Genomic DNA, 26,336 nt, shown 5'->3' on the forward strand with positions numbered 1-26,336 from the left:
CTGGGCACCAGCTTCCTCGCCATCTTCCACCTTCCGATGCCTTTCTCTTCCCTCCTCCCTTTCCTCCTAGCCTTGTACTTCCTTTTTGTTTCTTTTCTTTTCTTCCCTCAAACGCCTCTAAAGGCCTTTTGCTAAGTGTTGTGAATCTAGACATAGATGAGACATAGTCCTTGCTTTTACAGACAACAGACCAAACCAAACCCAGAGGTCCCCAAACATGGCAACAAGAAGCAACTCTGGGTGCACACTGGACTTCTGGAGGTTCACTCCAAAGTCCAAAATGTGCCCCCCTCCCCGAAGGCCCTGGGAGTGGTGTGTAACATGTCACAGACTTATCACGTATTATCTTTAAAATGCACGCTCATTTTGCCTGCTTTGCCACTGTGGAGCCATATTTGTTGGCCATCATAATAAAGTTAATTAGCACCAGGGCAAGTCGATGCTCCAGGAAGTTGTGCCATATCCTCTTGTGACTTGGCATGGTACGTGATGCCACGCAACATCGTGGATGTCGAGACTGGGAGAGAGAGGCAAAGAGGACTGGACGTGTGGCGTCTGGGTGACCAAGAGGCTGATGTAATCCCAGCAGATACAGGGCGTGCAGAAGGAACACTTGGGTCCGCGTGGAGGTCAAGGTTGGGGGGTGGAGGAGGCGGGCAGTGCCCAGGAGAGAGGTTGGAGCGAGATGTGGATTTCAGCGGCGTCTCTCTAGAGAGACCAGGAGACAGAATGTATGTTCAGAGGGCGAGGAGATAAAGAGGCTGGGAGGACGCTTGGCCCAGCTGTCCACCTAGGTGGATGAGAACGTGGGGGGACGCAAATGTTTTCTTTTCCCTTCCGTTTTTAGCATGGCGGTGGCCAGGATCTTGCAGTCTCTGCTCCGTGCTGCAGTGCAGTCTGGTTGGAGGGGGGCGGGGAGCAGAGACTCTTCTCAGAAGGGAAGAAAAGGATGGAGCAGAGCGACCAGGGTCCCCAGCTGGTCCTTTGCAGCTCCCGTCCTCCCCAAGCTGCCTCCAGCTGAGTGTGATTTTGCTATTTATTTACATGTAATTATTGCTATGAGGTGCAGATATTAACGCTGTCAAGAGCAATTTGCTCTGACATTTTTCACTCGCTCAGTGCCCCCGCCACTCTCGACGGAGCCCAGGGCTCTCCCCGCTCGGGCCGCTGCGCGCTCGGTGGCCCGGCCGGGAACCACCCAGCCGGCAAGGAGTGGCGGCTGTGAGCTCACCCGGCTCCTCTGCAAACTCATTAAGCTTCGAAATTGAATTTGGTCCGGGAGAGGGCTGGCTGGGCCCTGCTCCACCCAGACGAGGCTGACTCAAGGCCTCGCTGCCCTGCCCTCCTCCAAGAAAACTGGGCAGGGGCTGGTGACAGAGGCTGGCAGAGGGCAGCTGGTGAAGCGGGTGGAGAGTCGTTGTCAGAGAGGTGGGCACACACAGCCACCGAGGGTCAGTCAGGGCCACTGACACCCTCTCCACCCCATCAGCTGCTCCCCCGACAAGAAAACCAGGCAGCTGTAACTTTGGGGGACATTGCTGCAATTGACTGCTGTACCCGTCTAACAAAGAGGCTTCCCGTGGGACCAGGCAAGCATCTTAGGCAGCCTGCAAAGGGTGGGTACCATGGGAGAGATACTGAGCTGGCCCTGCAGGAGGAAAATGCTAGAAAGAATTCCGAGTTCAAATCCCAGCCCACCGCTTCCTGACTGTACAGACTTGGATGAGATTTTTAGTTTCCACGAGCCTCAGTTTCCTGATCTGTAATATGGAAGAGCCAATAGCCACCCTTCACTGAACCTAAGATGATTTGATCGGGTGTCCTTGGTGGCTCAGTGCTAAAAAAATCTGCCTGCTAACGCAAGAGACATGTTCGGTCCCTGGGTCCAGAAGATCCCCTGGAGGAGGAAATGGCAACCCATTCCAATATTTTTGCCTGGGAAATCCCATGGACAGAGGAGCCCCAGGCTACACAGTCCACGGGGTCGCAAAGAGTCGAATATGACTTAGCGACTCAGCAACAGCAAGACGATTTGAGGCTGGCCCTTCCTTTTTCTTCTCAGAAGGCCTCAACAAACACTTCGCGTGAAGCCAGCATCCTGGCTGCCTCAGGCATAGCACGGTTCCATGGATGGTGAAATGCATTCCAGTTCTGCAAAGACTAAAATCACATCATTCGGACAGCTGTGCCAAGGAGTGAATGGCGGTGCTGCCCGCACACATAGTAGGTGCTCAGCACATAGTAGGTGCTTAAGAGTGGAAGGGTTGGATCAGGTTTCCTTGTGAGCCTCTGGATCAGAGGGGCTGCTTTATATAGAAGAGAAAGTTGAGGTTGGCTCCTCTTTTCATTCCCTCCACGGAAGGGGCGTTGCTCCTCCGAGGGCCAGCAGGGCCTGAGCCATCAGGGCAGTGAGTCCCTAACGCGTTGTGATACGTGCCGGCTTGTCTGCCCAGGTTCTAACGAGGCCTCCCTGCCACCACTCACTCCCTGCCATGGCCAATCTGCGTCCAGTCTCGGGTAATTACTGAGAGGGAGCTCCCCCACGCCGCCGGGGCGCAGAGAGCCCAAGCCACCCTGTCCCCCATCTCCTCTCCCCTCCCCCTCGGCCCTCCCGGCTGCCCCCCGCCCCCCAGCCCAGCCAATTAGGCCCCGACACCTGGAGCCGCTGACAAACTGCTTCTGTCACTTGCTCTCTGTCTTTCATTAGGGCCGAGGAGGAGGGGAGCGGGAGGGGAGGGGGAGGAGATGGCATCTTTCATGCTTAGTAAGGCCAGATACATTAATTACAAAACGGCCATTTGCCGCGTGAAAGTGTGCTAATTAAATTTATGCAATCATTATCTTTAAATAGTCATATCTTTCCCGGCGATCGGCCCCTTCCTTCTCCAACCCTGCCGCTGCTCCGAGCGAACTTGCGCTAATCCCGGCCCCCCATTATCGCGCCATCGGAGACAGTGTCTGAACCCTCCGTACCCGCTTGCCTCCAGCAGCCGCCAGGGCCCGGGAACCACAGCCCGGGGCCCGCGTGCCCATCCTAGCACCGAGCGCCTCCAGGCTGGGGTCAACCCGGGGTCCACCGAAGGAGGGGGAAGCCCAAGCCGGCCCCGCCCCACCGGTATTTCTAGATGTTTCCAGAGGTAGAGTTTGACATCTTATTGACCAAACATTGGAAATGTGTGTGTGAGAGAGAGAGAGAGTACCTTAGCTTCTTGGACAATGAGTGGGAAGGCATTCTGTGCACCCCAACCATTTTCTGTGTGCACCCCATTTTCTATGAGCACCCCCATTTTCTATATGCACCCCCACTTTCAATGTGTGCCCCCATTTTCTATGTGCACCCCCATTCTCTATGCAGCCCCCATTTTCTAGACAGCCTTTAGCTAAGCCTGCGGGACCCCTGAGGTGAAGAGGGGGCTCTGACACCCACAGAGCTGAGGGGAGGGGAGGGACCTTCCCTTTCTTTTCATCCATTCAGTCTATGCCAGGCCCTGTGCTGGGGATAAACAGATACGTCACTCACACATTCACGGGTGTGAATTCATGCTCACACACATTTGCACACATAGGACTCCCACACGGCACTCACGCGAGCTTGCAAGCACACGCACAGAACTCACACGCGCACGTACTCTCGTGGGTACACGTGTGCACACACACGGCACTCACACACACTCACAGAATACCCACACTCTACGTGCCCACGGACTCACACACACACATGCATAAGTACTGGTTGGACACCCGCTGTGTGATGGGCAGTGGGAACAGGACAGTCACTGTGCCTCTAGAAGCTCTTGGTCAGACCCAGGGTCAAGGGCGCTCTGCGGCCAGGGCAGGAAGGGGGACCCCAGTCGGGCTGAAAGTCCTCTCTCAGAGAGGCCCTTGTTTGGCTTCCCCTGTCTGTGTGTCCGGCTCCACACACCAGGAGGCTGTTACAGGAGGTCCTGGCTGAGTCCTCCCTCTGCAGAAATTACCGTCCCTGCTTTCCTCTCCAATCAAACAGAGCCTGATTCCTGAAGTCTTTTCGGGCCCCCTGTGTTGACCTGGGCTTCCCTGATAGCTCAGTTGGTAAAGAATCCACCTGTAATGCAGGACACCCCGGTTCTACCCCTGGGTTGGGAAGATCCCCTGGAGAAGGGATAGACTCCCCACTCCAGTATTTTGGCCTGGAGATGCCCATGGACAGTCCATGGGGTCGCAAAGGGTCAGACAGGACTGAGCGACTTTCAGTTATGTTGAGCTACCCCACAGAGGGGAGAGAGAAGCCGGTGGGCTTTGGGAGTGGGGCCAGAAGTGGCAGTCCATGGCCCGGAGTCCTCCTGAGCGTGTTGTGAGCCTCTGAGGCCTCCAGGCCCCAGCGTGCGCCCTCGGAGAGGTCACCTACGGGGGCAGGCTGGACATGTGCCCAGACACGCGGGCGGTGTCCACAGCAACACTCACACGTGAGACTCACTCATGGTGCTCACACACGTGCACACACAGTACTCTCACATGACACTCACATGAGCCCACAAACACACACAGAACTCCTATCTGCACGGGACATGTGTGTGCATGCACAACACTCACACATGCACACTGAACACCCACATACATGTGCCCATGGACTCACAGACACACATACAAAATTCAAATACACATACACACAGTACTTTCAGGTGAGCATGCGTATGTGCACTCCCACACTAGTCTCAAACATGCAGTATCCCCTTATGGGCCCGTATAATACACACACACACACACACACACTCTGAGTTAAGAATGACCCAGAATCATCTCTAGTAAGTGACAACCACAGCCGGTGCAGGGCTAGAGTACTGGACTAGAAGTCAGGGGTCAAGCATTCTTGCCCCTGTGAGGTCACTCGTCCCCCAGGTCAGTCTGGTTGAGACCCTCCTGAGCCTCAGCTTCCTCATCTGAGAATGGGGGCTCACCGTTTCATAGAATAGTTACGAGGCTTAAAGGGAGGTGGCTTTGGGAACTGAAGCGTTCTGTGCTTGTGCAAGAGAAGGGCCTCCCTGGAGGCTGGGTGGGGACAGTGAGAGGGGAACCAGCGTCAGGGCAGGGGAGAGGCACTTGCGGGGTGCCAGCTCTCCTGGTTGGGGGGGGGACTGCTGGTGTGAGAGTTGTGGCTGGTGGAGGGGGGCGGGCTCGGGCCATAAAGCAGAGAGATGGAAGGAAACGAAAGGCGGGCGGGGACAGGGAGACCTGCAGGAAATCTTGTTTGGAAGCTCAAAGTCAGCACCCGAAGCCCATTACCGCTGTCCACAGGGGGCAGGGAGCGGGGAGGGGCCCCGATCCTCTTAGCTGAGAACTGAGCGGGGAGAGCGGGCAGCGGCGGGGGGCGGCTGCCTGGGTGGGTGATTTCTCGCTTGCACTAATCCCAGCATGGAGCTGGGGACAGGCGGCCGGACGGGCGGGCGCGTCTGTGTGATGTGTGTCTGGGCGTCTGTCGGGGGTGACGGGGCGGGGCGGGTGGCGGGGCTGGATGTAGGCACGGAAGCTTGCGTCAGTGAGCTGGCGGTTACGGAGTTGGGAGGCTGCGTCTGTGTGCCCGTGTGCGCCTCTGTGCAGTGTGTGGATGGCGTGGGGGCCGGCAGGTGTTCACGTGTGTCCCCCGCTGTGTCCATGTTGGTCCATCCGTGTAATGCTCTGCGTATCTCAGTGTGAGTGTCTGTGTGTGTTCTGTGTGTGAGCCCGTGATTTCACTCACGTGAATGTGGATGTGTAGTCATATTGTGTGTGTAGCAATAATAGTGACGATCTGAGAGCGGTGATTCTCAAACTTGGCAACATTAGAATCGCCTGGGGAATGAGCTTTTAAAAATCTTGATTCCCAGATCCTCGGGTCAACTATTCAGCATCTCTGAGGCAGGGGTCCCCAATCTCTGGGCTGCGGACCGGTACCTCCTGTCAGATCAGTGGAGGCATTGGATTAGGAATAAAGTGCACAGTAAATGTAAACGTGCTTGAATCATCCTGAAGCCACCCCCCTTCCTGGCCTGTGGGAAAATTGTCTCCCATGGAACTGGTCCCGGGTGCCAAAGAGGTTGGGGGCCGTAGCTCTAAGGGACGGGGTGCTGGCATCGTCGTTTTAGAAGACTCTGCAGGCACTGGCACCGGGCGGCCAAGGTGGAGAAGCAGCTATCTCAGCAGACAAGCCCTCGTGGAGCCACCCTGTGCCTGCTCCCCGGTGTGTAGCCTGCCCCTGTGGGGTTTAGCGGGACACGGGGATGGACTTGGGGCCCTGCGGGACCAGGGCAAGTCGTGAGCTGGGCTTCACCACCTCAGCCCCAGCCTGGGTTGGTTTGGGGCCCCAAGAGACAGCCTTCATGTCATACAGACAGAAATTGCATTGCGTCCCTGGCAAGCTGTGCCCTTACCTTCTCTCCTCGACCAGAGGAAGAGGCTGCCCCCAAACACGCCCCCTCCCAGCCCTTGCGGAAGTCAGAGGGATGAGTTAGTGAGAGGGTGGGCCAGGCAGAGGTGTAGTCGGCTCTGGGACTTGGAGACAAACGTGTTCAGTGCGCCAAGACAGCTGGTCCTTTTGGGGCCAAACTGGAGCCCGGGGTGACTGTCATGGGTCCTGGGGCCAGCTACACTGCCGCTCGTTGGAGGTGACACTCTGCCTGAGTGCAAGCCGCTGAGCCTGTGTGAGCCTCAGTTTCCCCACCTCTGAAGCTGTGGTCAATCTCCAGGGTGCCTCCCAGCTTTCCTGTACGTATTTGGGTGCATCTACATGCATGTGTGTGTGTACAAGTGCATTGGTGAGTTTAAGAAAGGTGGAAGGGCGTACGTGAGGTTTATCCTGGCGGTTTACTGGGGTTTTGATGAACAGCTTTTTGGCGGTCTGGAGAAGAGGCACCTTGAGCTGCCCGCCTTCTGGGACTCAGGTGCGTGTCCCTGTGAACGGTGTGTGTGTGTGTGCAGGTACGTGAGTTCTGGGCCTTGCTGGTTCTCCACCAGGACTTTGAGAGTCGCTGTCACTCTCTACAAGTGAGCAGGTCCAAGGACCCTCGGGGACCAAGGCAGGCCATGAACTGCCCCTCCAGACCATCCCCCGGAGCAGGTGTGGCCTTTCCTTGTGGCCCATCTTGCCCCTTTCCAGAGTGCAAGCAGAGTGACGCTTCTTTCAGAAAGCACCCACTGTCTGCCGTGTGCCATGAGGCAGAAGAGACGGAAAAGACAGGGTCCCTGACAGTGAGGAGCTCCTGGATCTGCCCTCTCTCAAGCCACGGCACAAGTAATCCAGTTGGAAGTTGTGGAGAGAGGGAGAGGTGGGGAACAGCTTGCATTTACCAAGAATCAGTAATGTGCCAGGCACTGACTGAAGCATCCTATGTGCGTTTACCCATTTAATCCTTCCAATAACCCGTTAGGTAGTGACAGTTATTATCATTCCCATTATACAGATGAGAAAACTGAGGTACCGAAGGTTACAGAAATTGCCCAGGGTCAGAACTAGTTAGCAGTAGAGTGTGGATGCTCATGCAGACATCCTGGCCTCCTGGTGCTGCAGGGAGACCCCTCAGAGCCCTGCATGGCCAAGTGCCCTCGATGAAACTGCTGTCCGCCGGGGCCTCGGGCCTCAGGGTCTCCTTCTGGCATGGACAAGGTGGGGCTCTCGACCTACCGCCTGGTTGCTGGTCCTGTGGTCCTTGGCGTCATTCCAGCCCCAGTTTCACCTCCAGGTCCGCCATCCTCCCCACACGCACCTCGGCTCCTGCCCCTCCCTGCCCGCCTGCGTCCTGCCACAGCCCCCACTCGCCCACCCTGAGCCGGGCCATGGAGCGCCCACGATGGCGATCGCCCTTCTAATTGCAGCCTCGCTCCCAAAGCCACGTTCGGTTATCACAGAGGGTGCAGATCTCACAGCTCAGCCTCCCCGGTCCCAGGCCCTCGGGGCCAGCTCAGGAACGGAGGGAATTAATTACATTTTCCCATCCCCTTCTTTTAAAGTAGGGGAGTGCCGGCAGGTCCCCGGGGAGGGGGCGGTGAGCAGAGGATGTGGAAGGGGGGCTGCTGCTGGGTTCCCGTGGCCCCCACCCCCCAAAACCTACAAGCCTCTCCCCAGCGGGCGGAAGGTGGGGGCGCGGGGAGGTGAGGCCGGCCCCTCATTGATTCAGTCCGGTGGAGGCTGGGACTGATTTAGAGCAGGGGGAGCCGAAGCGGGGGGGGGGGTCGGGGGGGTGGGAGGAAGGGACGGCTGTCACTCAGCCTGACGGACAGCCCAGAGATCTGCCTTCAGATAAAACCTTACAGATGTGGAGGTCGGTATTGATTTTGAGTTAGTAACGGTAAGGTACCAAGAAGTAATACATTAGTGAAAGCAAGGTCACTGGGAAAAAAGTAAAACCCACTGGGGGAGAGGCCTTAGCATTCTTGAGGGGGGCAATTACCGCATCAGATCAGGACTTCCTCAAGTTCAAAAGTTTGCAGGCCCCAGACCTCTGGCTGGGCCCCTAACTGTGGGCCAACGCTTCCTGCTTCCCGGGGCAAAGGGGCATCCGTGGAGGTCCATGGGCCTTCCCGAGGCTGGCAGGGGCCATGTGGGCCTGCAGGGCTGCCACGGGCCTCTCTCCCCATGCTCTCTGGCTCAGCTTGCCATGGGGAGGGATCACAGCAAGGGGTGGGGAGACACAGGTTCAGGTCCCAGCTCTGCCACTTCCTGGCGGTGCGATCTTGGGCACTCCTTTTCACATTCCCTGTGCCTTGATTTCCCCATCTGCAGAATGAGGGTAAAACAGCTCATTTGCCGGAGAAGTCATTCCATGCTCCACCTCTCTTTGGAGGGGTCTGACCCCATCATCTTGGAAGCGGTCATGCCTTGAGACAGGAGGCTGGATGCAGGTTAAGCCCTCTGATCCCCAGACTTCCGGGCGCCCTAGGAGAGAGCGAGCAGATGCTCCACACCCGCCCTTGACACCCAGCCCAGATGTGGACCTGATTTGATGTTGCAGGGCAAATCCCACTGAACAAATCCCGTTACAAGGCAAGCTCCCTGGGCCTGAGCAGATTCTGAGCTGTCTGTTAATGGCTCAGGGTCCAAGCCCCTCAAGCCACTGGGCACCACACGAACCCCTTCTCACAAAGCATTCCAGGAAGGTTAGCATTGACCTTCTTGCTGTGTCTCAGACCTGCTAGGCATGTTTCAGCCTTTGCACTTGCTGGCTCTTCTGCCTGGACAACACTCTATTCTGTCTTCCCCTGCCTGATTTTTTCTGGTCTTGCTAGCGACGTCTTCCCTGACTACTCCACATTCTTTGTCTTTCTTCCTTAGCACTGATCAGTATTGGAAATTATATTGTTTGTTTTCATCTTCCTGCATTTGACTGGCAGCTCCTGGAGGTCATGGAGCTTTACTCTTCATTACTGTATTTCGATGCCTGGTGCAGCATCTTGCACATATTAGGTGCTCAATAAATATTTGTTAAGTGAACATGCATGTATTTGACAGGATTTTCTGAGCTTATAGTTTGTAGGAGGTACAGTGTAGACACGGGAGCTGCAATGATGGACGAAACACAGTTCCATTCTGCCCTCAAAGAGCTCACAGCTGAGCCCTGTGTCTAGCTTGGCATATAGTAACGCGCTGTGAAGTGTCTTATGAATGAATAAGTGAATGAATGAAGGAAGGATGTCTTCAGGAAACACTCTCTGGTTTGGGACAGCCAGGACATAAAGTGCAAGGTAGGAAGGAGTGCGGGGAATTGGGACATGGAGTGGAGGTCCAGTCACACGAAGCTTTGCCCTGTTCATCTGGGAGGTACCAAAGAGCCACGGATAATTCTTGAGCAATGTAGTCAGATTTGTTGGGGCGGTTGTCTGCAGATGTCTGCCTTGCAGGGTGAGTATGGATCTATGCACACCTCCCAGCCTGTCCTCCAAAGCATCCTTCTTCTCTCCCCAGATACCTCCCCACTTGTCTCCTCCATCCCATCCTTGCTGGGCCTGGCATCTTGGTGATATGTAAAGAGAAGGATTATACCAGAGGCTCATCAGAACTGACAAACCCTCACAAGAGGCTTCCCACCCCACAACGATCCTTTCAAGGAAAGGGAAATGGGACCTGTGTGTTTTCCCTGAGACTCTAAGTTTGTTCTTGGGGCCAGGGCCCCTTGAAGGAGGAGCAGTGTTTGTGCTTATACGGGGTAGGCAATGGGAGGGAGAGTGATTTTCTTAATTTAGATGGAAGCGAGATCTAGATTGGGAAACTGACAGGCAACCTGGAAGAGAATCGGGTCTCCTCACCCCAGGGCAGTGTTAGATTCCTGAGTGTGCCCCCAGACCGCCCAACACACACACCCAGCAAATTCCTCAGGCCCAGGACCCCGGTGCAACAGTCAGGGAACAACAGACCCAGCTCCACCTGTGTTTTTGCATCTCATTGGGTTGATACCCTGCAAAATCCCACCCAAACCTCACCAGCTGTGGTGGAGACAAAGTCCAGCCACAGTAGACCTTGTGTCCTTGACTTTGGCTCTGGGGGTGGGGTGAGGAAAGAATGGACAGAGGAGGGGTGACCCCCAAGGCTGAGAGGTGCATGCTGGGTGCATTGCGGGGAGAGTCAGGGGAGGCTGTGCTCATGGCATTCTTGAGGAGCCAGGCCCCCCCGGGGGTCTGGGATCCCACCCCACACCCCCAGGGAGCCCACATCTGGAGTGAGAACCTCTACCGTGGTCACATGTCTAAAACCCATCCTCGAGAGTCAGACTTGACATCATCAGGCTAGAGGGGTCAGGCCCTGGCACACCCGCTGTGAGATCTGGGGAAGATGCAGCTCTGGGTGGGCCTCGGTTTCCACATCTGAGAAATGGGTGTCATGACTCCGCCCCACACGTCTCTGGGGGGCTCTACACTGGAGAGTCACACTGTGTCCTTGCTAAGAGGAGGGAAAAATAAGGAGGATTAGAGGATCTGGGGCCGCTGATGGCTGAGCACGTCCCACGTGCAGAGCCTGTCTCGGCCTCCCAGCCACCCTCTGAGGATAGAGGTGGTCGTAGGGGCTAAAGGTTAGCACGTGGAGGAGCTCAGGATCTGGCCCTGGCCTGAGGATTCCACATCGGTGCCCTCTGTCTGGGTGATGCCTCGCCCCTGGAGCAGGGATGTCAGGCCCGGGAAGGACAAAGTTTTCACCAGGTGTCCCCCGTCAACCAAAAGTTCACCGTTCCAATGCACAGAGTCCGCTTTCTCCCCAGGGGGCGGGTGGGGTCACCAGAGAGCCCACCGTGTGCCCAGCATGGGCAGCAGCGAGGCCCTTCAGCTCCGTGCAGAGCGGGCTGTCAGCAGGGCGGGCCTTGCCTGGGCCCGGGGTCTCCCTCCCATAAAAGGTGGCGTTACCAGGAGGTCACTGGGGTCCCAGCCCAGCAGGTCAGGTCCAGAAGGACTGCTTCTCCCTCCGCTCCCCCCGCTCGCCTCTGGATTGGCCAGGTCACCCCGGGCCCCTGCCCTCCCCTCCCCGGCCACCTTTACTCCCCTCTCTCCAAGAGCTGGACCCCCGAGCCACCCAAGTGCCCTCTGTCATGCCCATGTCACAGACATCTGTGAAAGCACTTGGAACCACTGGCCATGTAGGCGCAGATGTTCAAGGCTGAGAGTGTAGTAGGCCTAGCACAGGACTGGGAAGTGATGCTGGACAGATCCAGAGTCTCTAACCTTTGTGTCGGAAGATGGGGGCATCCCAGTCTGACAGGGAGACGCAGTTCCTAGGGGAGCTCCCTGTCTGATGGAAGAGACATAATTAGCTGGTCCATTCATTCATTCATATGTGTATTCATTCATTCAGCAGACAAGCACAGGGTGCCCCTCGGGCCGGGAGCAGAGAGGGGAGCGGGGCCTGCCCTGCCCCCAGAGCTCTCAATGCAGGGATGCTCCCTGGGCCGGCATTTAACCGGACGCACCCCTGACCGTCTTCCCCACAAAGGCAAGTAAGCCAGGTACACGGAGGATCTCAAGGCTGCAGGGACCTCAAGGGAGAGACTCCAGCGAAGGTCTGTGCAAGGCCAGGCCGGCATCGCCCCTGCACCCTGCTAGCCTCGCAGGGTCCGCCCTGGGGCCCGCCCGCCCTGCCCTGACGCTCTCCCCGCAGGTGATGAGCATCCTCAGCAACCCCAGCGCGGTGCCGCCGCAGCCGCAGGCCGACTTCTCCATCTCGCCGCTGCACGGCGGCCTGGACTCCGCCACCTCCATCTCGGCCAGCTGCAGCCAGCGGGCGGACTCCATCAAGCCGGGAGACAGCCTGCCCACCTCCCAGTCCTACTGCCCGCCCACCTACAGCACCACCGGCTACAGCGTGGACCCCGTGGCCGGCTACCAGTACGGCCAATACGGCCAGAGTGAGTGCCTGCCGCCCCGGGCCCCCCTCCCCTCCCTGTCCCGACGCCGCCCCCCCCACAAGGGCCTCCCACTTACTTGTAGAGAACTGTGAGGTGGTGTTGGGTGGGGGCGCCCATTTCACAGGTGAGGAAACTGAGGCCCAGAAAGGCAGAACTGCCGTCCTGAGATGATACAGCCCCAGACCCCGGGACTCACGCTCCTCTTGGCTCGGAGCCTCGCTGTCCCGTAGGAACATCATACGAGCCTCCAGTATCATTTAAAATTTCCTCCTGGCCACCTTTCACAAGTGGAATGATTTCTACTAACATTTCTTATGTAACCGAGTATATCTAAAAGATGATCATTTCAATACGTAATCCACATGACATGATGAGTAAGACTTTTTTACATTCTTTTCTTCAGAGACTGTTTTTGAAATCCAGACCGTTTTCCTTCAGTTACTAAGTTTTCACTGGAAAAACTCAGTCTGCCTTTGTTTCGTGAAATTTACAACTGGAGGAAGAAGGTTTACACACTCAAGTTGTTCCAAATACTTTGAAAAATTTCTCAGTCACTGTGAATGTGATCGTGATAGTCGCTCAGTCGTGTCTGAGTCTTTGAGACTCAGGGACGGTGGCCCGCCAGGCTCATCTGTCCGTGGAATTCTCCAGGCAGGAATACTGGAGTGGGTAGCCTTTGCCTCCTCCAAGGGATCATCCCAACCACTAAATTAAAGCAAATTACAGGCTTAAATCTAAGAGAAAATCAGATCGGAAGGTGACATGCAGCTCCCCACTTGCAGCGGGCACGTGCTGAGTGCTAGGGAGCCAGGGCACAGACCCTGCCCCTTTCTCCTTCTCCCGCCCCCGCAACAGGGCAGAGCTGTGTCTTAAGTTCTCTCCCCACACCCCACCCCAGCTTTGGTTTCCCCAGACTGTGAGCCGGTCTCTGGTGCCCGCCCGGAGCGCCACGCTCTTGGCCTCTGGTCTGGAGCAGAGACGGCGGGCCTCAGACTGGGCCGGCGCCCCCAGCTGCCAGGTGGACGGGGCGGCCGCCGAGCCCATCCCGCCGGCCGGGGTGGGGATGAGGTCCCGCGGCCCCCTGCCCGGCCCCCGGCCAAGGCGTCACCTGCTGGTGTCAAACTAATCAGAAGGGCGTGTGGCAACAGGGTGTGACCTCCCAGCCCAGGGCCCTCACTGCCCCTCCGCAGCCCCGGCCTGGCCCCCGACCTCGGCCTCCTGACCCCACCCCCGCCCCCGCCCCTCACACAGCCGCGCCTGCACGGCTAAATGCGGGCCAGCTGTGCGGGCCTCCACCTCCCAGCTGTGTTCGTGGCCTCCTCCCTGTGGACGCGTGTGTTCACGTACGTGTATCTAGGTGAGCGCGAATGCACACGTCAGGAGTACATGGCAGTGTGTGTGTGTGTGTGTGTGATGTGTGTTTTGGCACACCCGTGTTAGTGCACACGTTTTGTGTCCCGGTGAGTACGCATATATGTGCATACGTGAATGTGTGAGTGACACAGTGTATGTGTTCCCATGATGATTAAATGTGTGAGCGTGAGTGAGCATATTGTGTGCGTGTGGTTGCATGTGGGTTTGTATGTGAACACGTGTACATGTTTGGTCATGTAAGTATATGTGCCCATAGCATATATGCATGTGTGTTCAGACGTGTTCATGTGGCTCAGTGTCGGGGGGCGGGGGGCACCTGTGTGTTTGACCTGTGCTGTGGAGTGTATGTGTGCCTGTGTGTAAATACGGAATGTGTGTGGCTGTGTGTACATGTGTACACGTGTGTTTTCTGTGTACGTATGCTGGAGCGAGTGTATTTGGAGTCCATGTATGTGCAGTGTACAAACAGGTATGGCTATGCTTGAGTGTTTGTACTGGGATCCAGGTGTGCCTCTGGGTGTGAACTCGTGATGTGTGTATGACTGTGTCCGTGTGAGTGTGTGTGTGTGTGTGTGTGTGTGTGTGTGCCTGCATGTCTGAGAGCTGGGTGTGCACGCAGGCACGGCGGTGTCTGCAGAGGGGCCAGCATGACCCCATGGCCCAGCCTGCGTTCCCGGGCGTGGAGCAGGGCACACATGCTCTTGATAAAGAGTTCAGCGTGGCTCCAGAGGCAGCCGCGGCCCCGGCCCGGGGCGGGCGTTAGTCACACCCGGAGCCCGTGCCCGACTCCAGGGGCGCCTGCCCAACTCGGAAATAAAATTAACCCCAAAGTCAGCATGGGGGCCATGAGGGAGGGGGGATCAAAAGCGAAAGGGCCCAGGAGGCGAGAAGGGAGCTCTGTTCCCCGTCGCTGGGGAAGAGCTGCCCGGGTTTCCTCCCTGCCTGCTCCTCACCCCTACCCCTCACCCTTCCAACCTCCAGCTCCCCCCGAGTCATCCCCCTCCAGCGCCACCCTGCCTCCCTTGGCTTCACCAGGGGCTGCTCAGAGCTCCTTCTGGGCCACCTCCTCCAGCCCCTCCCCAGGGGAACCCGGCTCAGACCCCACTCTCCTCCACCCAGCCCACAGAGGCTCCACTAGGAGAGGACTGAGGGAGAGCCTGCCCCTCCACCACCCTGATGTGGGCAAGTCACCTGTGTCTCTGAGCCTCAGTTTTGCCATCTGTGAAATGGAGGCCCAGGGATTCGGTTCCATTGTCTTGATGTTTTCCCACGGTACCATCCCCCTCAGCTGTGACACCCTGGGACAGCCCAGGGACACATGGGATTCCCACTGCCCGCCTCCCCACGTCCACGGGCGGCTGAATTCACCAAAGTCCCTGTGTGACAGCCTCATGCTCTAAGCCATGCTGTGTATGCCCAGGGCCAGCTGCCATCTGCCCACACCTGTTCTAAGCGTGAGTTAGCCCACTGGGCACTGGGTGAAATGCATGTTCTTCGTTTCGTGTAACCCTCAAAACCCCCAGGTTATTTGTCCTCAGGTCAGAGACGCCAAAGCTAAGGCTCAGAGGGACTGGGAACGTTCCCCATGGTCACACAGAAAGTAGGTCTCCTAACGTCAAACCTAGTTCTCTTTGAGTCAAACCACAAACTTGTGCAAGATGTTGAGGAGTGATGCACACTAGCCCTGGGTGTGGAGTCCTATTCACAAGTTCACGTGTGTCTGTGCATGGACAGAGGTTTATTTCTGTGTGTATTCACTCTTCTCTGTCTATAATGGCTTCAGGGTATGACTTTACAACATGTGCGTGTGTAAAGAACAGAGATGTGATCGTTCCTTGAGCATCTACTGTGGGTCTGGCTCTCCATCTTCACCGCCACGCGGTGCAGGGTGTGGGTTATTCCCTCTGGGAAGGTGAGGAAAGGGGACCCCAGAGAGGTTGGCTGGGACCACCAAACAGTACCTCTCCAGGCGCACAGGGCCGCCCCTTTGACCGTGGAGAGCATCACTGTCAGGCGTGCCTGGGGTCAGGTGGACCAAACCCTAAAGCAGGAGAGTCCACCTCCTCTCCTCGGTCCTCTCCTCTTCCCAGGGACACTTCACACCCTCCTGCCCTGCTCCCTGCTGTCATCCGTCCATCTGTCTGTCTCTTCCCGTCCCTAAAGGGAGTGGGGGCAGGGGGGCAGGGACAGGGCGCACGGCAGATTAATATGGCCCTGGTGTTCCCAGAGGCCAGGGCCGTACTAATGATGGGGCTGATAGAACGCAGAAGTGTGAAAAGAATTTTAATAGATCTGACAGGTCTAATAAGAATTTGTGTCTAGAAGGGTCCTCCTCTGGGGCCGCCGGCTGACGAGACGCTGACGGCTGAGGCTTGTTTACTGGTTGGCATCGCCACCACCTCTCCTGCCAACTCCTGATTAATCTGATTTGAGACGTTGAGAGCCCAGACTCGGGCCCGAGGCAGAGGAGGGGAGGCTCGGAGAGACAGAGGGACAGGAAGGGCCGCTGACAGGCTGTAATGGGAAGTGTCACAGCCCTGCCCTCGCGGGACCCCGGCCCCACCCCGGGGAGAGGCCGCCTCTGCGGGATGACGGGTGCCACTGAAGCTAGCTGAGCCGTCCGCAAAGTTTGGTGTTTCTTGCTGTTTCCTTGTTCGTCTTGACAACAGGGCCTGGGGAAGTACCTGCAGCGTGCAGGGCCATGGCTGGTGAAAGGGAGAGGCCAGAGAGGAAGAGACAGAGTGGCCAGAGGAGCAAGCAGGGTGAACTCAGACTCCTCCAGCTCGTGTGCCTCTGGGCCAGTGGCTCTCCCTCAGCCTCAGTCTCCACATCTGTAAAATGGGAACAGCTGCAACCTAAAGCACGGAGCTGTTGAATTAGATGAGATATGCCTGGCACTTAGCAGTTCCCATCATCGTTATTCACAGCCAGACCTTTCTGCCACGCCTGCAGGAAGAGCTGGCCCTTAGACAAGTCCCTCACCTTGCCTGGAGCAGAGAATGGGGCCATTCCAGGCTTCGGGTTGTAGAGTGTTCCATACATTCTGAAGGCTGTGTGGGGACCAGGGATGATTCTGCAGGAGGTTGCTGCGTGGAGCTGGCAGGGGTGGTTTGAAGCTAGCATCAGACTGCCTGCATTTGAATTATGGCTCCACAATTTAGGAACCCTGGGATCTTTCAAGTTATGCAACCTCTCAGGGCAGGGCCTCGGTTTTGTCATCCGTGAGATGGGGATGGTAATAATCCCAGCCTCACAGAGGTATTGGGGGAATTAAGTGAGATGATGCATGTAAAGTGGTTACAGTGGGACTGGCATAGAGCCAGCTCTGGGGAAATGTTAACTCTTCCCTGCCCCCTGCTTCCTGTTACCACTCTGACAACGTGGCCTCCTCTTGGGCGAGACCTGCGACCCAGATAAGGCAGACCCCAAGTAGTAGAGATGGTGTGGTCATAGCTTCCGGGTTCCCCTGAGACCAGAGATGGGAGGTTTTCTCACCCTCACCCACAGTAAGGACCAGACCCTAGGCAAGGGTAAGGTGGGCCACCACCACTCTGCCCCACCAGCTGGGAGTCTGGAGGGTGAGTAAGCTTAGAGGCAGCACCTGCGGTCTCAGCGTGGGCAGCTGAGGGACGTGGAGGCCGGGCCTCCAGTAAGGCCCCAGGGCATGCGTATATCCTACGGGAATCCAGGGAGCGGAGCCCGGATCCCCCTGTGCCAGGCATCTTAAAGCACGTTGTCTCATTTGGTCCTTAAAACAGCCCTTGAGGAAGCTGGAATTTGTTCTCCCCATTTTACAGACAAGGAAGCAGGGCTGGAGAGACAAAATGTTTTGCCCAAAGCCAGGTGAGCCGGAGGTCGTCGGGAGCCTGAGTGGCCTGGTTCACTGTCCCTGTCCTTCCTTCTCCCATCAGAGGGCATGCCCGCTCACTGCGCCCCAGCCCCAGGAGCCCTCATCCATCCAGCCAGCACCAGGCGTGGCGCTGACTGACCACTGCGTATACATTTTCTCATCTAATCACAGTAACCCGCAGCCCAGGTGCTGTTACTATCCTACAAGGGAACTGAGGCTTGGGAAGGTGAGATGGTGTGTCCCCAGGTCACACACCGAGCACCGACAGGTGCAGAGTTGGAATGTAGGGCATTTGAGCCCCGGGCAGTAGGGTCGCCTGGAGCTCAGTTACTGACACAGCCCCATCTCAGCCCCTATTTGCCCTCCAGCCATGCCATCACCTGCCAGCTCCACCCACCCACCCCAGGCAGGGGCCCCCCAACTTTGGGAAGGCATGGAGAGTGTTACCGGGCCCCTCAGTGGGCAGGGGACGGTGAGGGGAGCCCTCTCTCCAGCTTCCTCTCACCGCCAGATCGGAGGGGTCCTCAAAGGTAGGATTATCGGCCACAGCTGCAAATTCTGGCTTAGGAGGCAGCCTGTCTGTGCCTCAAGGGGCCTCGGTCACATGCCAGGCAAATTGTCTGGTCCAGGATGGTTTCTGCTGCAGCCCCAGGCAGGCACAATGGGGAGAGTCGGCGCAGGACACAAGTGGGCGTGCCTGCACACGCCCGATGTGTGAACCTGGCTGAGGTAGAACTCACCTGTGCAGTTAGGTGTGTTCCCACTGTTCACCTCACACGGGTGCACACACCTCACCCGTGTCCGTGCACACAGACAAGTGCAAGTATTGTTCGTGTCCCTCACTCCAAGGAGATGCTTGTTTCCACGGTTCACACACGCGTGAATATACGCCCACAGACTCTCATCCCTCTCCTCTGGGTGACAGAACTGGCAAGGCTGCAGGTCTCGTTTCCCTGCATTACAGGCTCCTGGCCCTTCCTCCTGCATGGACCCCTCAGCTCCCTGGCAGAAGCTCCCTTCATTTTTGAGTAAGAGGTCTTGCTCTGCCTCAGCCGTGAGCTGGGCTTAGGGTCCAGAAAAGGCAGAAGGACCTTGCCCTCACTACTACCTGGACACCAGGGGACTCGCTGGACGTGCCTCAGAACAGGGATGGGTAGAGGCGTGTTGGGGAAAGGGACAGTTCTTCACTAGACGATGGGATACCCTAGGTACTTTCCTACAGAGCCCAGAGGGGAGCTGGGCAAACAGTGTGGGAAGCAAATATTTGCTGAATGACTGGAAAGGAAGTGAGAGAAAGAGTCTTGTGAAGAAATTGATGGATAGGTGGGTGGGTGGGTGAACAGGTGGATAGACAGATAAAAAGTGGACGGGCAGCTTGACGAATGGATGGACAACAGATAGATGGATAGAGATATGGTTGAGGATGGATGGATGGAAGAAGAAATGGGTAGATGCAGAGAAGGACGGATGGGTGAAATGATAAATGGACAGATGGATGGATATATGGATGGATGAATAGATGTGGGACAGATTGAATTAACAGGCAAAAAGAACCTCAATTTCTAGGAGTCTGTCTTTTTTTCCCCAGCTGCTGTTGATTACCTGGCCAAAAACGTGAGCCTGTCCACACAGCGTCGCATGAAGCTCGGGGAGCACTCGGCCGTGCTGGGACTGCTGCCTGTGGAAACCGGCCAGGCTTACTAGGGCCCCTGGGGCGACTTGCCCCAGCCCAAGTCCCCAGCCTAACCCTCACTGGCCCCTGACCTCCCATCCTCAGTCCCTTCATCGCCCTGGGGTCCCCGGAGGCCAGGGAAGGAAGGAGTCCATTCCCTTCCTGTGGCCAGCCCTCTGGAGACAGGCATCCTGCCCACTATTCACCTGTGGTCAGGGACCTGGAGTGACCCCCTTGGAGTCTGCCCCTTCAGTCTCCCCACTGGAGGGTCTACTGATCAACCCGCCGTCTTGCCCCAGCCAAACTCTGTCATGGGCTCTGTCATCTCAGACCCAGAGATCAAAACTCACCCTGAGCAGAGCACCTGGGGCAGCCAAAGGAGGATGCTGCCTGGGATGAGGTCCAGCAGCCCTTTGACCCCAGCGCCAGCGGGTGCCCTGGACAGAGGTGGAGCCCATGGGGCTAATCTCGGCGGAAGTGCTGGGAGCCAGCCCTCCCGGGTGGGTCTCTGGCTCAGGGCCTGAACCACAGCTTGTCCTTCTTAGCAAAGGAGGTGGGGACCTTGGCCCTGGGGTGCTCCCAGGAATTATCCGTGAATTCTGAGGACTTCAGGACCTCTCCACACACCTCTGCCAGGTTGAGGGGGGAAATCTCGCCCAAGCAAGGGGACTGGGAGGACCAGGAAGAAGCTTAGTCAGCGGGGCAGGGCCACATGGGTGGGGCTTGTTGGCAGTGGGCTGGCCCAGGGTCCCAGGACCCAGGCCAGGTATTAAGAAGCAGCTTTAGGCTCTAACACTGATGCCCTGGTTCCAACCTTGCCCACCCCGTGTGGGGTCTGGGGAGCACACAGACCCTCCAGTTTTCTCATTTGCTGAATCAGATGGCGGCGGGGAGGACATCAAGTCCTGAGGACACGTGGGTGACGAGGCAGGCTCAGAGGAGGGTTTCATAGCCGGGGTTACCCTGCTTGTGGGCGGCAAACCTTGGTTGCCAAAGGCTTCAGTGGTCTGCCTTCAAGTCCACACTCCGTGGAGCTTCGAATTCTCACAAAGCCTCCTTCAGAGACCCGGGCCCATCCCCTGAATGTCCTGCCCTCTAGGAATGGCACCGCCATCTGCTCCAGAGAAGGGTTCTTGGATCATCAGGGACTGCTTGCCCCACAGACAAGACCACAGAGTCCCCTTGGCATTTGGGGGGTGGGAGGGGCATGTCCCTGTCCCACCCAGACTGGCATCTTTCAGTGTTGATCCATTCTCAGCTGAGATGGCTCTGTCTTCTGACCCAGCACACCCGGGCATGGAGATGTGGTCAGTCTTTGAGCCACGGGCCCTGGGCAGAGAGGGGCCCCAAAGGTTCTGGAGAAGAGGGCAAGGTCATCTTCCGTGGCCACTCCAGTGGCTCTCCCCAGCTGCCTTCTCTTTACACATTGAGACCTTCAGGGGAGTGGCTCAAGCCCCTGACTACGGCCTCCCTTGTAGCTTTTCACCACCTTCACCCTTGATCAAAATTATATTCATCTTCATCACCATCATCACCATCTACACTTGGATCACCTGATCAGGTACTGCTGGGTCAGAGGCACTTGAGACGGGAGACACGGCAGTGAATCTGCGCAGACGGGAGCAGGTGGCTTGGCCCCCCCGGGCACCCGGCGCCCCCTCTTTGCCCAACTCATGCCTCACCCTCAGCTCACAGGACACTCCCAGGGAAAGGCTGCCGCTTTGGGAATCAACCTGCATTCCTCACTACTGGGGAGCCGGGTTGGCAAGATACTAGGACACATTCCTGCAAGGACATCACCTCTGTGACAGACCCTCTCACCTACTTCCCATCTTCAGACTCCGTAGTCTCAGGCCTGTCCTGGACCATGACCAAGGTGGCCTGTATCTCTGGTTTTTGAGGAGCCTATGATTAACTGGGGACAAACAGACTCTTTGGTAGCAGTGGACACCCAGACATGTGTGGCCCATCAAGTTCAGCCAAAGTTTCAACGGGAGCATCCAAGGCGGAGACTTTGGGCTCTTCAAGCTCTGGAGAAAAAGGAAGGATGTGTGTTGTCTGTTGGTGACCCGGTCTGTGTTTTTGTAGCTGTCATAGCCAGGAAGCAGTTCTTCCTTAAACTGAACTTCAGCCTTCATCCACATTCCTTGAATGGTCAGTCTTCCCCTCTGGAAGCTGGTCTCAGCAATCCTCTGCATCTCCTTATACCCTAGGTTTTCCGGGAGCAGCAGGGATCTCAGGCTGATGACATCAAAACCACCCAGCTCCCCCCCGCCCCCGGAAGTGACATTCCAATGCTAGGACCAATCCCAACTATTTGCCTCCGATGGCAAAATGGGTGTAAACCAAATGATTTCTCCTTACATCCATCTTCTTTGGAGTTCTCCCAAGCGACCATCTTGGTAGAAAATGGGACTTATTCTCCCAGAGGCCCCACCCTCCTCAGAAAGAGACCCTGACAGGTTTTTTTTCCCTAAAACCTAAGTATATTAATGTGTCTAACCAACTCAGTCTGTAAAATTCCGTCTGGTGTTGGCAGCTTGCAGCTTCACCGGCAAGATGATACTGGATGAGAATTATAAAGCTTGAGGGTTGACCACAGGCTGAGAAAGGTCTGAATCCCAGTGGCGAGGCTGGCCCAGAAACAATCCTGCTCCAGCCCTGTAAATAGAGTCCATAGCAAAATAAAACATACTTCCTCCAACTTCTCACAAGTAGCTATTGGTCCTACCTATGGGGCCCCTCTTCTGAACTCATTGTACATTAGTTGGAAATGTGGTGATGTGCTGTTCATTTATAGGAAGTTGACTTTTATAAATATATATATAAATACTAAAAAAAAAAAAAAAAGGAACGGAAACCCCCACGGTGCGCGTCGTGCTAGCGCCAGGGACCATCTGTAGGGATATATCTGCGTATCGTGTGTTTCAAATTATACATTCCGGGCTTTGTTGGGTTCTTTCATTTTTGTTGCTTTGCTTTTCATTTGGTATTTCTCTCTTGCTATGAAAAAAAAAAGTGATGTGTAAGAACCAAGCTGTGTTTTTTTACTCACATGTTTTCCTTGATTTACATTTGCCGTTCTTTTGCCAGAGGAATGTGAAGGAGGAGAGAGATGGGGGGGACAAAAGAGAAGGAGAGACTAATCAAGAGAGAGGTTTTCCCAGAAGGAAAATGAGAAGGTCAGATTTTCCATCTGGTGGTGGCTTGAGAACATGGCAGATTCGTGCCTCTGATCACGCCACCGAAATCCTGTGTTGTTGGACATGGGGCAGGCGGCACATTCAGAGATGTGGATCCAGGAACTTGGGAAACTCCACGATGGCCTGAAAAAGACACGATACTCTGGGGCCTCTCTCAGGCCGATACTCTCCTCAAGCCCCCAGCGCGCCCTTCACTGTTGGATGCTTTTTGAGGCCGACTGACCTTCTCCTTCCCCTCCCGCAGAGGCGCCACAACCGAGGCCAAACGGGGGTCCTCCAGCCACTGTCTTCAAATGCTCAGAGACATCTGCGTATGGATAAGGCCAATCCCGACCCGGGAACTGTCCGCATAGCACTCTAGATCATTCCTTCTTCCTAGTGACGGCAACTTGGTTGCTGCTGTGTTTGACTCACAGCCATTTTCCTCCATGTGGGAGTGAGTGTGTGTGCGTGAGAGTGTGAGTGGGGTGTCCGCGTGGGCACAAAGCTGTGTGTTTAAGTATAATCGCACCATAATTTATTCAGCTATATGGAGTAGTAGACTAGAAAGAGAAACTGGCATTTGCTTTAACTACCTGCTTGTAAGCGCTTCCTCTGTAACTCAGGCGTAACTGTTACATATACATTAAAAAGAAATGAAAAGCATCTCCAGGGTTCCACATACTCAATTGATCTCCACGTGCATGCGGCTGCCCTTAAAGGGACTGAGGGGCAGTCAAGAAGACCTTTGACCTAATCTAGAGAGTGTGTGTTGGGGGGTAGGAGCAACGTTTCTCCTGCACCCCACCAGGTCTCCCAGTGCTAAGCAGAAGCTGGGCACATAGCAAAAGCTTCATCAGTGTTTGTTCAGTGGACGCATCTCTCTGGTGAAACCTCAGTTCTCTCCACCAGAATTTTCCTGCCACTAAACATAGAACCCTCTGTGGTCTCTCCTAGTGTCAGTATACAGAATTTGCAAGGTGGGAGACAGCTCACAAGTTTACTTATTGTCTTTCAAGCAGAGCCTGATATGAGAGATTTGGGGGGCAGGTGAATTATTGGAGAGCCTTCAAGAGAAATCCTTGAGGGAAGTGGTCCCCAACCGTTTTGGCACCAGAGACTGATTTCATGGAAGGCGATTTTTCCACGGGGGACTGGGGCAGGGGGAACGGTTTCAGGACGATTCAAGCATATTACATTTATTGTGCACTTTATTTCTGTTATTATTATATAAGCTGCACCTCAGATCATCAGCCATTAGATCCAGGAAGTTGAGGAGCCCTGCTTAAGGGAGTGAAAGAAGAAGGATGGGAGAAGGGGAAGGAGCTGGGCAAAGGAGGTTTTGGACTGGAGTCTAGCCCTAACCTGGTCCTGCAGAGAGCTCTGGACTGAGAATCGGAGAACAGAGTTCGCCTCACCTTGAGACCAGGGGATTTTTGCTGCACAGATCAGTCTTTCACTGGCTGCTGGCTGTGCCTGGGGATGGGATGGGTGGGTAAAGGGTTTATGTGGCCAAGCACCTCTGGTTAAAGTGGCCCCTGTGGGCTGAGGGCAGTTCTGCAGAGAAAGGAATGGCAGTGAGCCCTAAGCAGCAGCTCACATCGGTGAGGAGACGGGTGCGCCAGCCCAGTCAAAGGGCCTCTGGGCACGGACCAGCCTCATCTGCTCCACACGCCTTCCTCTGGCTCCAAACCAGGGCACCTGTGTCATTCCAGGGCGCCGGTTTACATGGGTCATCTGAACAGGGAGGGGGCGAGTTGGAGGAGTTTGGGGGAGATAATGTACATGAAGGATTGGTAACGTGCATGCGAAGGAAGAGCCTGAGTCCACCCAGTCCAGCCAAGTTCTCTTCCCAAGGTCAGACCAGTTGGAAAGCTGCCAGGCATCCTTCTCTACATAGAATCCCTACAGTGCAATGAGGTCTATACCAGCCCCCTAAGGAATCCGGGCAGCTTATGGCAGAATCAGGCTCTCAGCCACAATTCACCTCAGGTCTGTCTCCCTATCTACCTGCCACCCCAACTGAGCAATTGTTCAGTAAATTGGGAAGATACGAGGGAGAGTCAAGAACTAGTCAAGTTCTACCTCTGACCTCTGCATATGACTTGTGGGTCCTGAGACAATTTTCTCTCCCCATAAGACCCTATTTCCATATATTTTTTAAAAAGCAGACTTGGCGATATCTAAAGATCTTCCAGGTTACCATGACAATAAACTGAGCCACAGGCTGATCTCAAAGCAGCCTGGAGCGTGCCCAGGTGGCTAGGAGTTGTCCATCAGTAGTGCTCGGGAAGCAGCACAAACTGCTAAATGCTCGGTTTATGATGCCAAGTTGCCTCAGACCCAGATCTGCCCTTGGAGCCCCCCAGAAAGCTCTCTGACCCCCTCTTAGGGAGCTTTCTGGGGTCCCACTCAACAACCTTTGTTGGTATCCCAAAGAAAGCTGAGAGACATAGCCCTGCACATACTTAATATCCAAAATAAAATCAGGTTTCTGTACCTAAGGGAAAAGGGAAGAATGGATATTTATTACTAACAGACAAGTGAGTACCGGTCAGCTTCTGCTACAGCAGTGCTGCGTAATATAGCCGTCTCTATACCTGTCTCATTTGTGAGGCACACATTATGGTGAGTTTCACAGCCTTTCCTTGAGAAAATTTATTAGTGAAGGAAAGAGTTTCCTGAGGCAGGAGGTAAATGGATCCTTGAGATGGGAGGAAACCCAGAACAGAGACTAGGGTTTCTGAGTATAATCCTGTCTGTTGCCAAGTTAAGTCTAGAATGTCTCGTCCTCCCAAGAATGCAGCTCCCACAACTCCGTCCCATCCACTCCCCAGGCTGGCACTGGCTGACTCTGCACAGAGAATCCCTCCTGCTCCTGATCGTGTAAATGTCCGGGGCAGGGAGCAGGGACTCACCTGCAAGGGGCATCAGGAGAGTGCACTCAGGCCTCCGGACACCTCCACTCTCCCCCCGGAATGAATCAAATGTGCTGTCCCAGGTGAAGCTCCATCCTTGGTTCAAGGTGCCCTCTGTGTGAACTGTAGACAAGCTACTCCCCGTCTTCCTTCAGGTGGAGCTAAAATCTGTCACACGATAACAGGCTGGAAGGCAGTAGCAATGACCCAAAACTCGGTGGCTTAAAACACCAAAGGTGTACATATTTCCTTGTTCATATTCATGTTCAAGACTCACCATAGTCAGCCTGATAGAGAATGGACATTATCTTGAATGTTACTGGTCACTGGTACCAGAAGGAGAGAGGTGGTGAATTGTGTGCTATCTCCTAAAGCTTCCACCCGAGGGACTTAGGTCACTTCTCCTCACCCCTCATAGACCAAAGCAAGTGTGATGTCCCCAGTGAACTTGAAAGGGAGCAGAGAAGTGTAATCCATCCTGTGTCTGGGAGGTGAGAGGCTGAACTGTTGGGAACAAGCTTCCTGACCACATCTGCTGCAGGGGGCTTACATGAGGATTAAATGAGGCTAAAGATGAGAAGGTGAAAGCAAACATTTCCTTAAGCACCACCTCTGTGCTCTTCTCTCAGATGTCAGGAAGGGCAGGGAGTAGCAATAAAAGGACAGACATAGACAGTCTCTTCTCTACGGGAATGGGAACTCCATCTGCAGAGCTCAGGTGATGGGCCCAGGCACACAAATTTTGTCATATCATCATCATAACAGCCTTGTAAGGTTGGAATCTCACCCTCAATGTCTGAGGAAGAAACTAAGGGTCAGAGAGTTGAAGTCACTTCCCCAATCTCACACTGCTGGTCAGTGGAAAAGACCGAACTCTCCAAAAGAAGGCTTCCATGTCACACTTTTAAATTAACTTAAAACTTTAATGTGCTGGAGAGATGAAGGTGGGGTCTTGTCTGAGGGTGGATATCCAGGGTCTCTACCCCATAGAAACCAAGGAGGGCT

At 55.4% G+C, this 26,336-nt stretch overlaps 1 protein-coding gene across 2 annotated transcripts in view; it reads left to right on the forward strand.

The window, feature by feature from the left end:
- The window catches only part of PAX7 (paired box 7), a 102,645-nt gene extending 83,382 nt beyond the window's left edge, over positions 1-19,263 (forward strand). For both annotated transcript variants that reach the window (XM_061147815.1, XM_061147816.1), the window contains exons 8-9: positions 12,089-12,335; positions 19,148-19,263. In XM_061147815.1, coding sequence (XP_061003798.1) covers positions 12,089-12,335; positions 19,148-19,263 — 363 coding nt within the window. The remainder of the gene's footprint in view (positions 1-12,088; positions 12,336-19,147) is intronic.
- The last annotated feature ends 7,073 nt before the right edge of the window (positions 19,264-26,336 follow it).

Source organism: Dama dama, chromosome 8, assembly GCF_033118175.1.
Source record: "Dama dama isolate Ldn47 chromosome 8, ASM3311817v1, whole genome shotgun sequence".
NCBI classification, from domain to species: domain Eukaryota; kingdom Metazoa; phylum Chordata; class Mammalia; order Artiodactyla; family Cervidae; genus Dama; species Dama dama.